At 44.6% G+C, this 22,646-nt stretch overlaps 2 protein-coding genes across 4 annotated transcripts; one reads left to right on the top strand and one right to left on the bottom strand.

The window, feature by feature from the left end:
* Positions 1–30: 30 nt before the first annotated feature.
* Positions 31–13,889, top strand: vps35l (VPS35 endosomal protein sorting factor like). Of its 3 annotated transcripts, none has more exons than XM_042305938.1 (29): positions 31–104; positions 456–555; positions 835–1,020; positions 1,260–1,379; positions 1,487–1,511; positions 1,643–1,722; positions 1,800–1,928; positions 2,021–2,105; positions 2,264–2,320; positions 2,395–2,518; positions 3,423–3,470; positions 3,573–3,666; positions 3,899–4,099; positions 5,464–5,510; positions 9,968–10,079; positions 10,209–10,325; positions 10,420–10,473; positions 10,585–10,728; positions 10,825–10,910; positions 11,054–11,134; positions 11,235–11,298; positions 11,425–11,523; positions 11,755–11,832; positions 11,925–12,039; positions 12,142–12,281; positions 12,382–12,547; positions 12,817–12,935; positions 13,045–13,191; positions 13,298–13,889. In XM_042305938.1, the coding sequence occupies exons 1-29, from the start codon at positions 88–90 to the stop codon at positions 13,394–13,396; spliced, it is 2,934 nt and encodes a 977-aa protein (XP_042161872.1). In that variant the 5' UTR covers positions 31–87; the 3' UTR covers positions 13,397–13,889. The 3 variants fall into 3 exon arrangements, with proteins under 3 accessions (XP_042161872.1, XP_042161873.1, XP_042161874.1); XM_042305939.1 differs by having other exon boundaries at positions 2,410–2,518; XM_042305940.1 differs by having other exon boundaries at positions 2,422–2,518.
* A 103-nt stretch (positions 13,890–13,992) lies between these two features.
* get4 (guided entry of tail-anchored proteins factor 4) lies at positions 13,993–22,631 on the bottom strand. The gene is made up of 9 exons (XM_024387655.2): positions 21,669–22,631; positions 17,438–17,516; positions 17,194–17,275; positions 16,943–17,092; positions 16,710–16,848; positions 16,450–16,590; positions 16,277–16,352; positions 16,097–16,169; positions 13,993–15,988 (listed from the first exon to the last, which is right to left on the bottom strand). The coding sequence occupies exons 1-9, from the start codon at positions 21,809–21,811 to the stop codon at positions 15,906–15,908; spliced, it is 966 nt and encodes a 321-aa protein (XP_024243423.1). The 5' UTR covers positions 21,812–22,631; the 3' UTR covers positions 13,993–15,905.
* Positions 22,632–22,646: the final 15 nt, after the last annotated feature.

Genomic DNA, 22,646 nt, shown 5'->3' on the forward strand with positions numbered 1-22,646 from the left:
ACAAATCTCTTATTAGAGGAGAAAACTGTGTCGTCTCCAAATTGGTACTACAACCAGGAAGCGTAGACGTCATATGACTGGAGAAAAATGGCTGCTGTGCAGTGGTAAGATGCATCTTTTCTGATCCTAAATCTGTTTTTGGTGTCCTTTAAATCTTTAAGAGTATGAAATTGACATCAAGACAAGATAGCTAGATGCATAAAAAAACAAATGAAAATGCGCGTGGTCTGTCTGGTCTTGCTGTCATAAGTCACGAGCTGTCAACTTTTTAATTTTTTTTCTATCTCGATGTCAGCGAGCATAACATTCAGCATCAAAGTACAATCTTAAAAAGAACACACTTCTACGTTTAGGATCCTCATATTTCGCTAATATTGCGCTATGTTTGTATTAATGCAGGTTTATTCCAGAGACTTCTGAGTAAATCAAGCTGTAACATATGTTTTCCGCGACAGGCACTCTCGTGCACGCAGGTATGAGTCTGAACTGCAGAGCTGTGGCCTGGAGGTTGCCCCAGTGGAGTTTAGCGACTACCATCCCCTCAAGTCCATCACTGTGAGTAGGGCACTGTATGTTGTTGATGCACACCATATGTGGCAAAGAAATTGATACTTATTGTATGTAGGCTTAATTTCTTCGCATCATCATCATTAATGCAAGAGTAAATCATCTGGCCATAGAACATGTTTCTAACCACTTGAGCATAGCTCTCTCTCTCTCTCTCTGTGTGTGTGTGTGTGTGTGTGTGTGTGTGTGTGTGTGTGTGTGTGTGTGTGTGTGTGGCCCAGTAGTAAACAACTTGTACACCTCCACCCATCCATACATACCACACAGGTGACAGACTCCAAGTCGCGGAGGGGAGCGCGTAAAGGCAGCACCTCCTCCTCCTCCTCCTCTTCCAGCTCTGTGGCACCAGATCCCCTGAGCTCCATGCTGGATGGAACGGACCCCCTGTCCATGTTTGCTGCAGCCTCTGCCAGCGAGTCCCCTCCAACCCTCTCACAGAGCAGCTCCACTGGGGTGAGTGATTCACTAGGGGTGTGGATAGAATGAAATACTCACTGAGGGATAGATGGGAGGTTTGATAGTGGGACAACGGTGATGGGGGGGGTCTGATATTTGTATTGTGTCTCGTTATGGAGGCGTTGTCTCTTAAAAGGATGTTAAAAGTAAAGCAACATGCACAATTTCCTCCGCTCTCTCTCTCTCTCTCTCTCGCTCTCTTTCACTCAAATATTTTTTTTCTGTGCTCTGTTCAGGACTTGGGTAGAGGAAAGAGGAGGGAGAAGGAGGATGAGGTTGGAGTGGACTTTGAACCGTGGTCATCCAAACGGGGAGAAATCCTTGCCAGGTTCACTACCACGGAGAAGCTCTCCATTGTGAGCAATGATTATGCTTTAAGATCCATCAAAGAGAAACATTTCCCCTTTCCCATCTTCGGTAATGGGACGAAGACTGACTTCTCTCTCTTGTTTTTTTTTGACAGAATCTCTTCATGGGCTCAGAGAAAGGTAAGTCTACTCCAACATTTGTAGTCTTTGATATACCAGATCCCCTATTCTGAAAGCTTGCTCGATTGAGTCGAGACAACAACAAAAAACATGCACACGTGCACTGTTGTGGCACTTCTGTCATTCTCCAGGCAAGGCTCCCAGTCTTGCCTCCTCTGCTGTATCGGAGAAGGTGCGAACTCGCCTAGAGGAGCTGGATGACCTGGAAGAGGTAAGTACATTCTCTGTTGAGTTTTGTTGCCAAGAATGTTAGTGTTTCCGTCTCTAATGTTGTGCGTCTGCCGTCAGGGGTCTCAGCGGGAGCTGCTGAATCTGTCCCAGCAGGACTATGTGAACCGTATCGAGGAGCTCAACCAGTCTCTAAAAGAGGCCTGGGCCTCCGACCAGAAGGTCAAGGCCCTCAAGATCGTCATCCAGGTCAGAACTGCAATACTTGTAGCAAATCTATTACAATGTAATATATTTACAACGTTATGTCTGTCTTATGTAATTGTATGTGTGTGTCTTAGTGCTCCAAGCTGCTGTCAGACACAGCTGTGATTCAGTTCTACCCAAGCAAGTTTGTCCTCATCACAGACATTCTGGACACCTTTGGTAAGTACTGAGGACTGGCCTGTCACTTCAATTAATAGCAGGTCATTCTATAGTAACATAGTCACATTTTTCACATTGGATGCTGTAGTGGGTTTTGATTTGTTGTCGGGAAGGGGTCACGTTATTTTAGGTGACCAAAATGTCTCTCTCTCTCTTAGGACGTCTGGTGTATGAGAGGATCTGGTCCATGTGTTCTGACCCTCGCCCCCTACCAGGTATGTCCTGTGTGTCGCGTCGGTGTGTCACACCAAGTGCTCTCCATGGTCCTTCTTTTTTAAATTTTTTAAAGTTATTATTTATTCAGATCCCTCTCCAGACTCCTTTACAGCTGATGAAGTGAATGACACGGCCAAGGAGACCTGCCTCAACTGGTTCTTCAAAATTGCCTCCATCAGAGAGCTCATCCCACGACTGTATCCTTTATTATACACATCAACTTTCCAGTAGCACACTGAGTTGTTCATGCATACGTACAGTTACCATATACATTGAGCTCCAGAAGTATTGGGACAGTGGCACATTTTGTGTTGTTTTTTTGTCTCTGTACTTCAGCACTTTGGATTTGAAATAACACAATGACTTTGAGTTTAAAGTAAAGACTGTTAGCTTTAATTTTGAGGGTATTTTTCATCCATAGCGGGTGAACCGTTTAAAAATGACAACTATTTTGCTACACACACACACACACACTTTAGGGGACAAAAAGTTTTGATACAAATTCACTTAAGTGTATTAAAGTCAAAAGTCAAAAGTTTAGAATTTGGTCCCATATTCCTGACATGCAATGATTGCATCAAGCTTGTGACTACAAACTTGTTGGATGCGTTTGCTGTTTGTTTTTGGTTCCGTTTCAGATTATTTTGTACCCTACATAAATTAATGGTAAATCATGCATTGTGCCATTTTTGAGTCACTTTTTACTGTAAATAAAAATATAATATATTTCTAAACACTTCTATATTCATGTGGATGCTACAATGATTACGGATAGTCCACAATGATTACGGATAGTTCCACAATGATTACAGATAGTCCTGAATTCATCATGAATAATGATGAGTGAGAATGTTACAGATGCACAAATATCATACCCCCCAAGACATGTTAACCTCTCACCATTACAATAACAATTTTTGGGGGGTATGATATGTGTGCGTCTGTTAGCATCATTTCAAATCTAAAGTGCTGGAGTACAGAGCCAAAGTAACAAACAATGTGTCACTGTCCCAATACCTTTTGGAGCTCACTGTATCTACCGATGTCTCTGATCACATGCTTACACAGTGGTTTGAGTTGAATCCTTGACTCCACATGCAGATATGTCGAGGTAGCTCTCCTGAAGTGTAACCGTTTCTTGACCAAGTGGTTAGTATCCCTCCCATGTTTCCCCCACCTCGCTCTAGCACCACTCTCTCATCCGTCTGGCCGTCAGCTCACTGGTTTCACTCCATCTCTCTGTGTTCTCAGTGGGATCCAGGAGACTGTGCCTCGCCTCACAGCTATGATCCGGGGGATAGGGGACCCCCTGGTGGCCGTGTATGCCCGGGCCTACCTCTGTCGGGTGAGACTGGCTTCCAGAACATATTTTCTCTCAACTGTCTCTCTCTCATTGGTTGCCCTCATTTACAGAGATTTCAACCGCCCCTCTTGCTTTTTTCCCCCTGTATTACATTTTGGCTCAGTCATGAGAATTAGATAAATTCTCTCTTCTCCCTCTCTAATCTCCCTATTTTCTTCCTCTACTCGTATCCACCAATCCCCTCTCTCTCTGCATCCATCTCTCTCCGGGCCAGATTGGGATGGAGGTGGCTCCTCACCTGAAGGACAGCCTGAACAAGAACTTCTTTGACCTGCTGGGGACGTTCCGTCAGATCCACGGCGACAGTGTCCAGAACCAGCTGGTCCTGCAGAGGGTGGAGATCCCCGTCTACCTGACCCTCTACTCCCCCGCCATCCACTGGATCCTGCAGTGTGTCTCCTACAGAGCACCAGAGGTACATTGCCACCCAGCGTAACACATCCACAGTGGTCCGACAGTATCCACCGATAACAGTTATGTAGTTATTGTACTGGGGATATCCCCATAACAGTCGCTGGCATGATTTTTCAGTTCTTTCCGTGAGATGTTACCCCACTCTTCCACCAAGGCACCTGCAAGTTCCCAGACATTTCTGGGGGGAATGGCCCTAGCCCTCACCCTCTGATCCAACAGGTCCCAGACGTGCTCAATGGGATTGAGATCCGGGCTCTTCGCTGGCCATGGCAGAACACTGACATTCCTGTCTTGCAGGAAATCACGCACAGAACGAGCAGTATGGCTGGTGGCATTATTATGCTGGAGGGTCATGTTAGGATGAGCCTGCATGAAGGGTACCACATGAGGGAGGAGGATGTCTTCCCTGTAATGCACAGCGTTATGATTGCCTGCAATGACAACAAGCTCAGTCCGATGTTGCTGTGACAGACCGCCCCAGACCATGAATGACCCTCCACATCCAAATCGATCCCGCTCCAGAGTACAGGCCTCAGTGTAACGCTCATTCCTTTAACGATAAACGCAAATCCGACCATCACCTCTGGTAAGACAAAACCGCGACTCGTCAGTGAAGAGCACTTTTTGCCAGACCTGTCTGGTTCAGCGACGGTGGGTTTGTGCCCATAGGCTACATTGTTGCCGGTGATGTCTGGTGAGGATCTGCCTTACAACAGGCCTACAAGCCCTCAGTCCAGCCTCTCTCAGCCTATTGTGGACAGTGAGCACTGATGGAGGGATTGTGCGTTCCTGGTGTAACTCAGGCAGTTGTTGTTGCCATTCTGTACCTTTCCCGCAGGTGTGATGTTTGGATATACCGATCCTGTGAAGGTGTTGTTACACGTGGTCTGCCACTGCGAGGACGATCAGCTGTCCGTCCTGTCTCCCTGTAGCGCTGTCTTAGGCGTCTCACAGTACGGACATTGCAATTTATTGCCGTGGCCACATCTGCAGTCCTCATGCCTCCTTGCAGCATGCCTAAGGCACATTCACGCAGATGAGCAGAGACCCTGGGCATCTTTCTTTTGGTGTTTTTCAGAGTCAGTAGAAAGGCCTCTTTAGTGTCCTAAGTTTTCATAACTGTGACCTTAATTGCCTACCGTCTGTAAGCTGTTAGTGTCTTAACGACCGTTCTACAGGTGCATGTTCATTAATTGTTTATGGTTCACTGAACAAGCATGGGAAACAGTGTTTAAGCCCTTTACAATGAAGATCTGTGAAGTTATTTGGATTTTTACAAATGACCTTTGAAAGACAGGGTCCTGAGAAAGGGACATTTTTTTTGTTTTTTGCTGAGTTTATTTGACATCCATTGTTCCATTGCAGGCCCTGCTAACAGAGATGATGGAGAGATGCAAAAAGCTTGGGAATAAGTGAGTACTCCTCTACACCAGAGGGATTTCTTTAGAAGCCAGATGCACTGGGTTGCCGTGTGGTGGCACACGTTCCTGTAATACAGATCAAATGTTATTTGTCACACGCTTCGTAAACGACAGGTGCAGACAAACAGTGAAAAGCTTACTTTAGAGAAATAATTGTAAAAAATTATAACTCTAGGAATAAATACACAGTGAGTCACTATAACTTGGCTATTTACACGAGGTACCAGCACTGAGTCGATGTGCAGGGTTACGAGGTTGAGGTAGATATGTAGGTAGGGATAAAGTGACTTGGCAACAGGATAGATAATAAGCCGTAGCAGCAGTGTACGTGATGAGTCAAATGAGTTGGTGTAAAAAGGGTCAATGCAGATAGTCCAGGTAGATATTTGGTGAACTATTTAACTAACTATCTAGCAGTCTTATGGCTTCGGGGTAGAAGCTGTTCAGGATCCTGTCGGTTCCAGACTTGGTGCGTCAGTACCACTTGTCGTGCTGTAGAATAGAGTAGAGTCTATGACTTGGGCAGCTTTGACAATTTTTAGGGCCATCATCTGACACCGTCTGGTGTAGAGGAACAGTTACCATACCAAGCGGTGATGCAGCCAGTCAAGATGCTCTCAATGGTGATGCTGTGTAGGTGTGTGTGTGTGTGGACCATGATAATTCCTTAGTGATGTGGACACAGCGGAACTTGAAGCTAACGACCCGCTCCACTATATTCCTGTGGATGAGGGCATTCTTGGCCCACTGTTTCCTGTAGTCCACGACCATCTCATTTCTCCTGCTGACATTGAGAGAAAGGTTGTTTTCCTGGCACCACACTGCCAGGTCTCTGACCTCCTCCCTATAGGCTGTCTCATCGTCCGTGATCAGGCCAACCACCGTCGTGTTGTCAGAAAATGTAATGATTGTGTTGGAGTCGTACGTGGCCAGGTAGTTGTGGGTGAACAGGGAGTACAGGTGGGGATTAAGAATGCACCCCTGAGGGGCCCCTGCGTTGAGGGTCAGCATTGCAGATGTGTTGTTACCTACTTTCACCACCTGGGGAGGCCCATCAGGAAGTCCAGGATCCAGTTGCAGAGGGAGGCGTTCGGTCCCAGGGACCTGAGATGAGCTTGGAAGGTACTATGATGTTGAACGCTGAGCTATACTCAATGAACAGCATTCTCAAATAGGTGTTCCTCGTGTCCGAGTGGGAGAGGGCGGTGTGGAGTGCAATAGAGATTGTGTCATCTGTGGATCTGTTGGGCCGGTATGGGAACTAGAGTGGGTCCAGGGTGTCTTGGATGATGGTGGAACAGCTGGAGCTCTCATGCATGGTTCAGTGTTGCTTGCCTCAAAGTGAGCATAGCCACATTTAGCTTGTCTAGTAGGCTTGTGTCACTGGGCAGCTCGCGGACGGCTTTCCCTTTGTCTGTGGTAGTTTGTGGGGACAACGTCGATGCACTTATTAATGAAGCCGGTGACTGATGTGGTGAACTCCTCAATGTTATCAGATGAATCCCAATACATCTTACAGTCTACAGTCATGGCCAAAAGGTTTGAGAATGACACAAATATTAATTTCCACAATGTTTGCTTGCTTCAGTCTTTAGATATTTTTGTCAGATGTTACGATGGAATACTGAAGTATAATTACAAGCATTTCATAAGTGTCAAAGGCTTTTATTGACAATTACATGAAGTTGATGCAAAGAGTCAATATTTGCAGTGTTGACCCTTTTTTTTCAAGACCTCTGCAATCTGCCCTGGCATTCTGTCAATTAACTTCTGGGCCACATCCTGACTGATGGCAGCCCATTCTTGCATAATCAATGCTTGGAGTTTGTCAGAATTTGTGGGTTTTTGTTTGTCCTCCTGCCTCTTGAGGATTGACCACAAGTTCTCAATGGGATTAAGGTCTGGGGAGTTCCTGGCCATGGACCCAAAATATCAATGTTTTGTTCCCCGAGCCACTTAGTTATCACTTTTGCCTTATGGCAAGGTACTCCATCATGCTGGAAAAGGCATTGTTCATCACCAATCTGTTCCTGGATGGTTGGTAGAAGTTGCTCTCGGAGGATGTGTTGGTACCATTCTTTATTCATGGCTGTGTTCTTTGGCAAAATTGTGAGTGAGCCCACTCCCTTGGCTGATAAGCAACCCCACACATGAATGGTCTCAGGATGCTTTACTGTTGGCATGACACAGGACTGATGGTAGCGCTCACCTTGTCTTCTCCAGACAAGCTTTTTTCCGGATGCCCCAAACAATCGGAAAGGGGATTCAACAGAGAAAATGACTTTACCCCAGTCCTCAGCAGTCCAAACCCTGTACCTTTTGCAGAACATCAGTCTGTCCCTGATGTTTTTCCTGGAGAGAAGTGGCTTCTTTGCTGCCTTTCTTGACACCAGGCCATCCTCCAAAAATCTTCGCCTCACTGTGCGTGCAGATGCACTCACACCTGCCTGCTGCCATCCCCGAGCAAGCTCTGTACTGGTGGTATCCGATCCCATAGCTGAATCAACTTTAGGAAACAGTCCTGGCGCTTGCTGGACTTTCTTGGGCGCCCTGAAGCCTTCTTCACAACAATTGAACCGCTCTCCTTGAAGTTCTTGATGATCCAATAAATGGCAGCAATATCCTGCCTGTGAAGCCCTTTTCGTGCAAAGCAATGATGACGGCATGTGTTTCCTTGCAGGTAACCATGTTTGACAGAGGAAGAACAATGATTCCAAGCACCACCTTCCTTTTGAAGCTTCCAGTCTGTTATTCGAACTCAATCAGCATGACCGAGTAATCTCCAGCCTTGTCCTCGTCAACACTCACACCTGTGTTAATGAGAGAATCACTGACATGATGTCAGCTGGTTCTTTTGTGGCAGGGCTGAAATGCAGTGGAAATGTATTTTTGGGATTCAGTTAACTTGCATGGCAAGGAGGGACTTTGCAATTAATTGCAATTTATCTGATCAGTCTTCATAACATTCTGGAGTATGTGCAAATTGCCATCATACAAACTGAGGCAGCAGACTTTGTGAAAATTAATATTTGTGTCATTCTCAAAACTTTTGGCCACGACTGTAGGCTAGCGAAATAGTCATGTAGCTTAGCATCCTCTTCATCGGACGACATCCTTAGTGAGCACGTCGTTGATACTTCCTGTTTGAGTTTTGGCTTGTAAGGAGGAATCATTAGGATTGAATTATGGTCAGATATGCCAAAGGGAGTGCGAGGGAGAGCTTTGTATTTGTTTCTGTGTGTGGAGTAAATGTGATATAGACATTTTTCGCCTCTAGTTGCACATGTTACATGCTTTAACAATGATTTAAAACGGATTTCAGTTTACCTGTATTAAAATCACCGGCCTCTAGGAGCGCCACCTCTGAATGTGCATTTTCTTTGCTTATGGCCCTATATAGCTCAATTAGTGTGGCCTTAGTGCCAGCATCGGTTTGTGGTGGTAAATAGAAAAAAATATATATATACTGAACAGAAATATATAAATGCAACATGAAACAATTTCAATGATTTTACTGATTTACATTTCATATAAGGAAATCTGTGGATTTCACATGACTGGGCAGGGGCACAGGCCATGGGTGGGCATCGGAGGGCATAGGCCCACCCACTGGGGAGCCAGGACCAGCCAAGACAGAAATACTCCTCAGTTTCATCAGCTGTCCGGGTGGCTGGTCTCAGACGATCCCGCAGGTGAAGAAGCCAGATGTGGAGGTCTTGGGCTGGCATGGTTACATGTGGTCTGTGGTTGTGAGGCCAGCTGGACGTACTGCCAAATTCTCTAAAATGACATTGGAGGCAGCTTATGGTAGAGAAAGGAACGTTCAATTCTCAGGCAACAGCTTTGGTGGACATTTATGCATTCAGCATTCCAAAAGCTTGAGACATCTGTGGCATTGCGTTGTGTGACTAACTGCACATTTTAGAGTGGCCTTAAATTTTCCCCAGCACAAGGTGCAGCTGTGTAATGATCATGCTGTTTAATCAACTTCTTGATATGCCACACCTGTCAGGTGGATGGATTATCTTGGCAAAGGAGAAATGCTCACTAACAGGGATGCAATCAAATTAACAGGGATGCAACATTTTGTGCATATGGAACATTTCTGGGATCTTTTATTTCAGCTCATGAAACATGGGACCAACACTTTACATGTTGTGTTTATATTTTTTGTTCTGTATAGATAAACTCTTTTGTTAAATAGTATGGTCTGCAGGTCATCATGAGGTATTCTAATTCAGGCGAGCAAGAAGTTGAGACTTCCTTAACATTAGAGATTGCGTACCAGCTGTTGTTAACAAAGATACACCCCCCCTTAACCTTACCCGAGGCTGTCGTTTGGTTTTGATGTTTCATATAAAAATCAACTAGATGTACAGTGTATTATCCATGTCCACAGGAAGCCAAACCCGGGCATTGAGTCTCAACTAATGTTGATTTCCCCACAGTGCCCTGCTGCTGAACTCGGTGATGTGGGCGTTCAGGGCGGAGTTTATCGCGACGAGAGCCACCGACTTCATCGGCATGATCAAGGACTGTGATGAGGCAGGATTCCCTCAGGTTAGACACATCCACATTCACCATGTGCTCTAAAAATAGCATCGTTGCCCCTCCCTCTGCCTCCAAAATAGCTTTTATCTGGTATCTGTGTTGTTTACTCTTCAACTTCCTCTCTCTGTCCTCCTTCAGCACCTGTTGTTTGGCTCTCTGGGCCGCAGCCTGGCCTGTGCTGACCCTCCTGAGGCGGAAAGGCTGCCCATCCTCAATGAGGCCTGGAAGGTCATCACCAAAGTGCGAAGTCCACAGGTACAGAGCAAATAACAACCCTCTTAGACAATGAAGGCGTGCCTGGTGGTTCACATTGACAGAGGTTTGCAAATGTTTCCTTCTCTTATTCCAGGATTACATCAACTGTGCTGAGATCTGGGTGGAGTTCACCTGTCGTCACTTCACTGTGAGTGTCCAAGAGAACTACAGCGCTGCCACTGAAAGAGTTCTGAGCACAAGGGTCTCGAAATGACTCCAGCTTGTATATAATCCTCATTTTCTCTGTTCTTATTCCCAGAAACGTGAGGTCAACACTGTGCTCTCTGACATCATCAAGCACATGACCCCAGACCGGGCCTTTGAGGATGCCTATCCTCAGCTTCAGTCCGTGATACGGAAGATCCTCACCTACTTTCATGACTTCTCTGTCCTCTTCTCCATGGTAAGACTCAGTGTTGACATTCTCCAGTCTCAAACAATCACTTGTGTTTTATCAGCGGGTAGATCTATCTAGTTTCTCTGTAACCCCCCTCCTCAGGAGCGTTTCCTTCCCTTCATGGACATGTTCCAGAAGGACAGCGTCAGGGTGGGGGTGTGTCTCTCCATCATGGACGTCTTCATCAAGTACGTCTGGTTTAGCCGACACCTTTTGCTGTTGTCATGCTATAACATGGCTAATGTCACCCAAGCGAAATGTCTCTTCCGCACTATACGTGTGAAGTGTCCGTGTCTATCCCTCATGTCTGTCTGCCTGTCTGTCTTCTCAGACACCAGCAGGAGCCCACTAGAGATCCTGTCATCCTCAACGCTCTACTCCACGTCTGCAAGACCATGCACGACTCTGTCAAGTAAGTAGCCGTGTGTGTGTGTGTGTGTGTGTGTGTGTGTGTGTGTGTTGTGTGTGTGTGTGTATGTTCTAAATGACCCTACTCTCTCTGTGTCCCTTAGTGCTCTGACGCTGGAGGACGAGAAGAGATCTCTGGCCTTGTTGATCAATGGCTTCATACGCATGGTGAGTGTCTTCGACTCAGACTGCCCATCCTCTGGGTCTCCAGACACTCCTTCCCCTCCTGCATTTCCAAGGGTGACAGCTAGTGACTCAGCATATGTCTCTCTTTCTCTCCCTCCCTCTCTCCAGGTGTCGTTTGGCCGTGACTTTGAGCAGCAGCTGAGTTTCTGTGTGGAGGCCCGGGCCACCTTCTGTAACCTGGAGCCAGTGTTGGTGCAGCTCATCCACGTGAGTCCAGCACATCCGCCAAGGGACCCACCATATCCTACCTTCATCATCTTATCTGTGTGCGCATGTGGGACCACACCTCGATGCGGTTCTGCTTTGCGTTGCAATACAAAGCCCACCTTCTTTTGACAGTTGATATGAATCTAGCTTAACCTTTTTTTTAATCATTTTGTCGTGGTCGTATATATACTGCACATACACACGCGCATAACTTTTGTCCTCTTCTCTCAGACTGTGAACCAGCTGGCCATGGAGACGAGGCGTGTGATGAGGGGGAGCCACTCCCGCAAGACTGCTGCTTTTGTCAGGGTGGGTCATGCGACCTCACTGTCTATAACCCCAACATCTGTGTCCTCAATATGGCCACTAATGCGTCACTGAATCCTCGGTCTCTCTCTCAGGCATGTGCTGCATACAGCTTCATCACCATTCCCTCCCTCACCAGCATCTTCAGCCGCCTCAACCTCTACCTGCTGTCTGGGCAGGTGGCCCTGGCCAACCAGTGTCTTTCCCAGGGTGAGTCTGAGTGTGCTCTGTTCAGAATAGACAGACCCAGAGTCCTGAGGTTTTCACCAGTTCTGAAGTGAATTCTCATTCACTGTTATCGCTCTCTCCTAGCGGATGCATTCCTGAAGGCAGCGGTCAGTGTGTTGCCAGAGGTGCCACGCAGTATCAGTATCGAGGGCAAACTGCGCTCTTCTGAGGGCTTCCTGCTTGACTTCATCAACAACTTCCTGTCAGCACTACTAGTTGTGCCGGTAAGGAAACATCCCTGCTTTTCCCATAATGCTTGAAATAACTAAAGAAATAGGAGATGTCAAGGAAGTACTTCCTGTGTGTGTGTGTGTGTATGTCCAGGACCACCCAGAGGCAGGGGTGTTGTTCCTTGTGCGTGGGCTGCTCAACATGGTGCAGGACTACACCTGGGAGGACAACAGTGACGCCAAGGTCCATGTCTACATCAGCGCCCTGCCACTACTGGCTGCCATGAGTCAGGAGAGCTACCTCTACTCCATCCCCAAAGGTACTACCCAGAAACACACACCCTCAGGTTTATGTGGCATGTAATATAATACTATATGGATTTTAGCAAACACCTATTATCCAATGCGGCTTACAGTCATGCATTCATAAAAAGAAGTAAGTACGGGTGGTCCCGGGAATCGAACCCACTATCAGAGGGCCATATGATATTGGTCTCTCAGAATAGGCTAGAAATATAGAAGAGTGTGAACTTAAAGGATCATTTGAGTCAAAGCCAGCTAACACACATCCTTCCTTTCTCTTTTCCAGTGGACTCAAATGAAACACTTTATGGAGGAGATCCCAAGTTTTTGGCAGAGATCAACAAGTTATGTGAAACTCTGATTGGACAAGTGCTGGACCACCTCAAGACCTTGGGTAGAGATGAGGTAGGACGCACTATGCCAGTGCCCTGAGAATAGAATAGTCATACATTGTTTTTTGTATATATCCATAAACATGTTTAACTCTCCTCTCTTATCCCTTCCTCTGTTGTAGAGTGTCCATAGACAGGGTAGTCTGGCCTTCTCTCTGTTTGGCTGCCTCCTAGCTCACGGGGACCTGCGCAACAACAAACTCAACCAGCTGGCTGTCAACCTGTGGAATCTGAGCCACAAGCAGGGTTACTGCAACACACGCACCTCCGTGAGTAAAACACAGGCCGCTTGTAGCCATAGGAACAATAAAACATTGGAGAGATACAGTAGAAGTCCCATCATAATCTCTGTACACACAACATATTTCTCGACAGGTGCGGACATTAGAGTTTATTAAGCACCAGGCCCAGCAGCCAGACATGGCTCACCTTTCAGACATGCTCCACCGCCTCACCTTGCAGTCCAGGACCTGAGGACATCGACTGCATCCCCTTTTTCCTCCATATATCTATGTGCACTGGAGGGATTGTCTCGCCTTGCAATTGCATTCTCTGTTTAGTGCCCACGATCTGTCAACCAGTATCTTGGAGGGCTTTAAATGTTCTGATTTTCATCTTTCAGTATTTCATTTGGACCTCGTAAACTAGTTGTGTAGACTCCATAGCCAATCAACGGATTAATTCATTGACAGATTGATATGAAAACTCAAGACAGATCAGTCCTCAAGGACTGGAGCTAGATAGCCCTGGAAACAGAGGTCCTTGGTACGCCATTGTTGGAAAGATTTAAAAAAACACAAAAAAAACAGATTCATGCAATGCTGTTAAAAGTCCCTGCATTTCAGTGATTGTATACTTGTTTATGGATTTGTATTGTACTGAAATTAAGTGTCTCCATTCTGTGCTAACATTTTGTATATCATTGTAAAATTTCTGAACGTACGTGATTGAAAAAAGCAAAACCAAACCATGGCGGTGTTGTGCATTTGTAACAAATGATTGGCTTCTCTAAATGCAAACAGCTCTTTCAAGCCTAGCACTCTTTAAACAGACAGTGAGGACAGAGAAGCTATCATCAGTTGTTTATTTACTCAATTAGTGTAACATTTTAAAAGGCAAACCACCCCCATTTGCATTCAACTGAAACTATCAAAAACAAAATGTTATGTTCCAACATGCCGGCTAGCTCGTCAGAGCCCCGGTCTGTCTAAAAGGTATCATTTCCTAAACGTTTTGTGCCTTACCGTATGACTCACAAAGCAGGAGGAATATTTGATTCAGACCTTTATCCTATCCAGGCTACATATTGGTGCATTGAATAACTTATTTTCTTAAGTTAAGAGATGTTATAGTTGTAACACCCTAATGGACATCTTGACTATTATCAAGGCTTTAACTTTATAATAACAAAGTATCTCGAGGTGGCTGTAGAGTAGCTTTGGAAGATTCACCCATGAGAATTTCTACAGCGGTTATAATTCCAAAACAGATATGAACCTGTAAAACATGAATTCAAAAAAAAAATCCTAAAACATGTACAGTAGCAGAAGAAAATGTAAAAGTACTGATTTAAACAACCACTCTCTCCATGTAAATGAATATTCATTTTGGATATTGGAGTATGCATTTAAGCCCAACCCGGTAAGACAACTAAGCTTCTGGATATAGGCAATATAATACTACGGTAGGCGGGGATTGTTTCAAGTTGTTTAATCTTCTCTTTGTCCGTCTGATCGCAGTCAAACATCTGGACCGACAAAATGGAGCAGTCACCAACTCACTGAAAATGTACCTGGGGGGAGATGCCCAAAATAGAAGACTTCAACGGAACTGACTTGCATTTACATGAACATGCCAAATACATTCATCAACACACTCACAGCCACGTGTATATGATCTGAGCATACCCATCCACTCCTGTCGATTTAAACACACGTAATCTCCCATACGTAACAGATTATGAATAGTGATCAAATCCGGCTTTAGTTTGCAGCCAGGTATACGATGACAGGTAGAGGTAACTGACAGAATAAAGGAAACACTAACATAGCATCTTATTAGGACGTCGAGCAAGAACAGCTTCCATGCACATTGGCATAGATTCTAGTGTCTGGAAATCTATTGGGAGGGATGTGACACCATTCTTCCATCATTTGGTGTTTTGTTGATGGAAAAACACTCTCAGGCACCGCTCCAGAATCTCACATAACTGTTCATTTGGGTTGAGATCTCGTGCCCTGTGGATTGGGGCATTGTCATCCTATAAGGGAATAGCCATGTTAGCCAAAATGATGGCCTGCCCAGCATTTTTACACACGACCCTGAGCAAGATGTGACGTTAATCCACCTGCTATCAATATACTTTCATCCCTCATTTACTAAAGTGTTTCCAATATTTTGGGCAGTTACCTGTATGTCTCTCCCCAATGACACTATACCATGCAGCTCACCACACCCCCAAACACTCCTGACTATTATTGAACATTTACATGGATTACAAGTTGGTTATTGTAACTCTTTAATAGAAATTACTACCTCCACTTCCGGTGGATGCATGGTGAATGGGGAGAAAAAGTGTTACTCCCTAGAGAGAAGTGTTTTTCATTGTTGTTGTATCCCATTTTAGGAGCTATAATTATGACAAATTAATATGACGTCATTGTTGAATCTTTTCTGTTCCTGGGGATGAGAGAAAATAAGATGTCCAGGAAGTAAGGATTGCAGCTGCTTTCCTTTGAAAAGACCAAAACTACACAGAAAATTGTCCAAAACTAAGAAACAAAAACGATGAAAATAAAACCTAATATAACTCAAACGGAAAGCATTTGCATTTTTGCGCAGTCCAGGCAGTGCTGAGAGGGATAGTTTGGCCTGCTATTCTGGTTCTGGTTGGATGTCTTGGGGAACTGGGAGGTAGGGAGACCAGCACGCCTCTGCAACCACCTGGGAGGGGAGGGGGGTGGCCTTGCTCGTCCCAGAGCTCTCAGTCCAGCTCAATGGGGCTGCCGTCCTCCTGTGCTTCCTCTCCCTCCTCATCTGAACCCATCAGGCTGTTCAACAGGTTTCCTGACAGACACAGAACACACTTCAATGAAACACACAAAAAAAAAACTACCGTTACCCCAACGCAGCTTTCAATGGTGAAATAGTCTGCAGTGAGTCACAAGCACTTACCGAGCAATCCACCATATGATGAGGACTGTTTGGGTGGCACCCCGAAGAAAAGCTGACCTATCCTGTCGAGATACTGACGCAGCAGGCAGTCAATGGAACAGGAAAATTATTATTAGACACCATGCTGAGTTATAATGCTACGTGACCACGGCGGGACACTCACTAAATGGTCAAACTCACCTCATTATACATAGGGTCCCTCTTCAGGGAAGGCTGATACTGTTCACATAGCACTGTGAACACTGTTAATTTCCCTCTACAGAGGAGAACATACAAGGGGAGGCACATTTATGAGAACCTGGCAAAACAATGTGGGTTCTATTCGAAGGGTGGTTGAACAAACAAGGCCTTACCCATCCACTGCCAGCAAGAGAAACCAGATGAAGTTGAGCAAGGGCTGAACAAAGGGAGGGCCCTTCTCTATTGAGGGGTGTTTCTGAGTATATGTGCTGAACACCACAGATGCACTGTTTTTGTTCTTTAGACAGAGGAACCTGAGCAGTGAGGGAAAGAGAGGGGAGGGACAGAGCTGAAAAAGCAATTAAACAACATAGCAAACAGCTATTGATGACAGACTGAAAACAGATCTAGGTGGCGCGAGACAGAGACTTACTGTAGGACGGCCTGCGCCACAAACATGTCCACCTCGCTGCGAAAGCCCCGCTGCGCCGAGTACTCCACCAGCATCTGGGCACAGCCCTCTCCATCAGAGGAGTGCAAGAAGTGGTAGCGAGACTCACTGTAGTTTTGCTCTAAACAGATAGAATTAAATCATATTCAAACTCTTTGTTGAGGGAAAATTATATCTTTGCCGTTTAGAATGTTCAGAGTTTTCCCATTGAATACCTTTCCACAAGGTGACTGCCAGGAGCTGATGCAGTATGGGGGAGCCCAGCTTCCCCGAGCCGCCTGTGGACCACTTGAGTGCGCGGGACACAAATGCTACTCTCTCTGGGGAGTTAGGGTCCATCAAACTGAACAGCTTAGCCAGGTGCTCTGCAATGCAACACAGATGAGGTTAACACAGAGACAATGGTACACTGACACCAACTGTGTTCATAATGTTTAATTACGATGAAGTATGTATGTTTGCTCACCTAAGTCTTCGTCCTCTACCGTTGCCTCTGATTTCTCCAAAGACTCCAGCACCAACATTGACAGGTCTGCAGCACTGTTGAGCTGCGGATGACAAGAAAACAAACAGTAATTTGCCACAGAACTCTTATACAACTGTTGAGTTGTGAATTAATACGATTGCTAGCTATAGCGCTTAGACTCAAAAAGAGATGCTACAAAAACTACATTAATGTATGAATGCCCCAGTGCCAGGCTTTCTTATACCTGGTTGTAACTGAAGAAGAGCTGGGCGCCATTGTACATCAACTCCCTGGCATCTGCATGCTTTGCCTGTGACATATACCTGTGTCAAACAGAGATGGCAAATGTTATGTCACTGACAAACTGCATTCAAACCAGGTTAAGATAGTGGCAATAGGAATGGTAGTGTGGTGGTCCCACTAGGAAATACTGAGGGCTGAAAAGTAGTACTCAGTCACTGGGCCAACATTTCTCAATACACAACAGTAAATAACAGTTAACTGCCACTCAGGGTGTTTTCACACTTGGTCCCTTTCAGCCAAATGTTGTGATTTCCACAAACAATGTAGGTAAGTTAAGTTAAAAGTGAACAATCCAAAAGGAACTCAGACCCCTCAAAAGAGCCCCCAATGCGAACCGAACTGAGACCATCTTGAGAGGTGGTCTGAGTTTGGTTCGCTTGAATTCCATCTGGTTCCCTTCCTTAGGGCAATGTGAACACAAAAATATACTACCGTTCAAAAGTTTGGGGTCACATAGAAATTACCTTGTTTTTTAAAGAAAAATACATTTTTTGTCCATAAAATAACATCAAATTGATCAGAAATACAGTGTAGACATTGTTAATGTTGTAAATGACTATTGTAGCTGGAAGTGGCAGATTTTTTTTAGGGAATATCTACATAGGCATACAGAGGCCCATTATGAGCAACCATCACTCCTGTGTTCCAATGGCATGTTGTATTAGCTAATCCAAGTTTAAAAGGCTAATTGATCATTAGAAAACCCTTTTGCAATTATGTTAGCATAGCTGAAAACTGTTGTGCTAATTAAAGAAGCAATAAAACTGGCCTTCTTTAGACTAGTTAACTATCTGGAGCATCAGCAATTGTGGGTTTGATTACAGGCTCAAAATGGCCAGAAACAAAATACTTTCTTCTGAAACTCGTCAGTCTATTCTTGTTCTGAGAAATGAAGGCTATTCCATTTGAGAAATTGCAAAAAACTGAAGATCTCATACAACACTGGGTACTACTCCCTTCACTGAACAGCTCACATAGTCTCTAACCATAATAGAAAGATGAGTGGGAGGCCCCGGTGCACAACTGAGCAAGAGGACAAGTACATTAGAATGACTCATTTGAGAAACAGATGCCTCACAAGTCCTCAACTGGCAGCTAGAGTTAATAGTACCTTTAAAACACCAGTCTCAACGTCAACAGCGAAGAGGCGACTCGGGATGCTGGCCTTCTAGGCAGAGTTGCAAAGAAAAAGCCATATCTCAGACTGGCCAATAAAAAGGAAAGATTAAGATGGGCAAAAGAACAGACACTGGACAGAGGAACTCTGTTTAAAAGGCCAGCATCCCAGTCACCTCTTCACTGTTGACTTTGAGACTGGTATTTTACGGGAACTATTTAATGAAGCTGCCAGTTGAGGACTTGTGAGTTGTCTGTTTCTTAAACTAAGCACTAATGTACTTGTCCTCTTGCTCAGTTGTGCACCGGGGCCTCCCACTCCTCTTTCTATTATGGTTCGTGCCACTTTGAACTGTTCTGTGAAGGGAGTAGGAAACAGTGTTGTACGAGATCTTCAGTTTCTTGGCAATTTCTCGCAAGGGATAGCCTTCATTTCTCAGAACAAGAGACTGACGAGTTTCAGAAAAAAGTTCTTAGTTTCTGGACATTTTGAGCCTGTAATCGAACGCAAAAATGCTGATGCTCCAGATACTCAACTAGTCTAAAGAAGGCCAGTTTTATTGCTTCTTTAAATCAGAACAACAGTTTTCAGCTGTGCTAATATAATTGAAAAAGGGTTTTCTAATAATCAATTAGCCTTTTAAAATTATAAACTTGGATTAGCTAACACAACGTGCCATTGGAACACAGGAGTGATGGTTGCTGATAATGGGCCTCTGTACGACCTATGTAGTTATTCAATTTTTTATTATTTTTTTATCATACGTTTACAGCTAAAATAGTAATTTACAACATTAACAATGTCTACACTGTATTTCTGATCAATTTGATGTTATTTTAATGGATGAAAAAAATATGCTTTTCTTAAAAAAATAAGCAAATTTCTAAGTGACCCCAAACTTTTAAACTGTAGTGTGTGTGTGTGGAGTTTTGTACTGACACAATGTTAAGATTATTTATTTGCAATTATGTTTATCTACAGGCTAAGAGATCTTCTTAAGCTGTTTATTCAATTTTGAAGTGTGAGAAGACAACAACGTACACTATATATACACAAAAGTATATGGACAACCCCTTTCAAATTAGCGGATTCGGCTATTTCAGCCACATCGTTGCTGACATGTGTATAGAATCGAGCACACAGCCATGGAATCTCCATAGACAAACATTGGCTGTAGAATGGCCTTACTGAAGGGCTCAGTGACTTTCAACGTGGCACCGTAATGGGATCCCATCTTTCTAACAAGTCAGTTCGTCAAATGTATGCCCTGTTAGAGCTGCCCTGGTCAACTAAGTGCTGTTAATGTGAAGTGGAAACGTCTAGGAGCAACAACGGCTCGGCCGTGAGGTGATAGGCCACAAAATTTGTCCTCGGTTGCAACACTCACTACTTAATTCAAAACTGCCTTAGGAAGCCTAAGATCACCATGACCAATGCCAAGCGTTGGCTGGAGTGGTGTAAAGCTTGCTGCTATTGGACTCTGGAGCAGTGGAAACGCGTTCTCTGGAGTGATTCACCATCTGGCAGTCCGACAGACTAATCTGGGTTTGGCGGATGCAAGGAGAACGCTACCTGCCGAAATGCATAGTGCCAACTGTAAAGTTTAGTGGAGGAGGAAAAATGGTCTGGAGCTGTTTTTCATGGTTCGGGCTAGGCCCCTTAGTTCCAGTGGAGGGAAATCTTAACGCTACAGCATACAATGACATTCTAGACGAGCCCTGACCACAACCCCATCGAACACCTTTGGGATGAATTGGAACACGGCTGCGAGCCAGGCCTAATCGCCAACATCAGTACCCAACCTCACTAATGCGCTTGTGGCTGAATGGATGCAAGTCCCAGCAGCAATGTTCCAATATCTAGTTGACAGCCTTCCCAGAAGAGTGGAGGCTGTTATCGCAGCAAAAGGAGGACCAACTCCATATTAATGCCAATGATTTTGGAATGAGATGTTTGACAAGCATATGTCCACATACTTTTGATCATGTAGTGTATTTGGTGGGAATCACACCATAGTTACAAAATCCATTCTAGCTCTTAAAGGTCAGTTGCCGACATTGGGTGTACTATTTTCAATTAAGCCTACAGCATTATTTAATCTGCTGCCAATAATATTTACATGTTAGTATTATCTTCTGCTTACAATGACTATGTCTCACGTTTAAACAAAATGCAATCTATTAGCTTCCAAAATGTATGTTGGTATATCTAGCTGTCTGAAGGAATGGCTTGTCCTATACTTTTACCCAGAGTGTAGTGAGTGAATGTTGGAAAAATATCTTGGTACCTTTCTAAACATAGCAATGTGAACGCAAAGGGAAAGTCGTTCTTTCGCTTTTTTACCCCAGAGTTCACTTCTTTAAATAGTACTATATGTGAAAACACCCTTAGTTAACGTAAAGGCTGTGGCCACACAGTTCTCATGTGCAGTTAGGCTACCTGTCATGACTGTCAAACATGGGAGCTCATCCAACAGCAAGTTAATGAATGAGACCATAGTGATGCTGACGGGAAGTCATGAATCGTGGGCAATACCAAACACCATAGCTTATTAATTGATTGTGCATGCTTAGCAAAGTTGACTAGCTAACGTTAAGTAGTTTATTTTATCTACATTTACTAACCAGCTAAATACAAACCAAGCTAGATGGCAAGTTAGTTAGCGTTAGCTAACTAGTACTTGACATGGTTTTTGCTGGGCTTGGGCTGACAGTCTGTACTGTTTGTAAGTGTGCCAGGTTAGTGAACTCTCTTTACTAAACGAACATGGGCATTGCGGGTAGATAGCTAGCTAGCTAACGTTAGTAAAGGAGATGGGTTGGCGCTAGCTTATATTATTGCGACATTGATGAGCTAACTAGGCTAGCTAGCTAGGCGGATAATTCCAGTGATTGACGCATGAAAGTGTCCATTCAAAAATAAGGGCTGACCCGAGTGGGTGGGGCAGTACCGTGAATCGACGAATCATGCAATATAATGGAGGCAGCAAGGTTGCTAAGCATTAAGATCAGAAAAATGAAGGCCCAAGAAGCTAACGAAAATTTAAATGTCTTACCTAAAAAACAAGGTTCTGTACATCTGGTGAGCCTCATAGTAATCTCCCTTTTCTACACTCGCTCGCAGTTTCCCTTCGACCCGCTGCGTTCCTCCACGGTTTCTTGCGCTGGAGCACTTCAGAGCCTCCTGCTCCGACATCATTGTTCCCAGCAGCTCGGCCCAACAACCAAGCCAAGCGTTGGCAGTGCAGAAAGCGGATGCACAAAAAAAATACCTGACCTATTTCACTTGCCGTAGTTCGGTATTTGCAATCCAGTTTCTAAATTCCACGCTAAATATTTCACGGCTATTTTCATTACACTATTTCTTAGACACTGAAACACATTGTTGTATTAGTTACCTTTATCTAGCTGTGTATTAGCTCTGGTCTAAGGCGTTAATGTCATGTAGATATGACCTGGCTTTCTGACGATACTTTGTAAGCACCGATAGCCAAGCTGTCATTATTCAATGTAATAGTTATATAGCTAGTTAAATTAACTTCTCGTTTTAAGCCATCTCATAATAATCATATGCAGTGGGGCACCCATGTCAACCAAACTTCATCCTGGTCTGGAAGGTGGAGCACATTACTGTATGTAACGTTAGCGAGCTAACGGTATAGTACTTTATCACAAAACGTTGAATGTGTGATAAGGCTAGAATTCCCACTATGCTGTATAGCTGTTCTGTGGAGATTCAGTGTACGTCCAGTCCAGCTCTGAGCAACTCCTGTGAGGGGAAAAAAAATACATCACCGGCAACCTCAGAGACAGAGTACGAAACTCTTGACAACTGCTGATACTCCCTCATTGTCGAGTGATTCTACCACCGCAGATGAATAGCGACCGCTGCACCTGAGCATTCACCACCCAGCTCTCATGGATCCAGATTTCTCAGTTCAGTCTAGGGCGAGTGTGCCATACATACTCTCCGTTGTGTATTTTTCCCCAAGTTATTGGACATATGTCAAAATCTGTGTGTGAATGTGTGCACA

Source organism: Oncorhynchus tshawytscha, linkage group LG25 (genome assembly GCF_018296145.1).
Source record: "Oncorhynchus tshawytscha isolate Ot180627B linkage group LG25, Otsh_v2.0, whole genome shotgun sequence".
Lineage (NCBI taxonomy): Eukaryota > Metazoa > Chordata > Actinopteri > Salmoniformes > Salmonidae > Oncorhynchus > Oncorhynchus tshawytscha.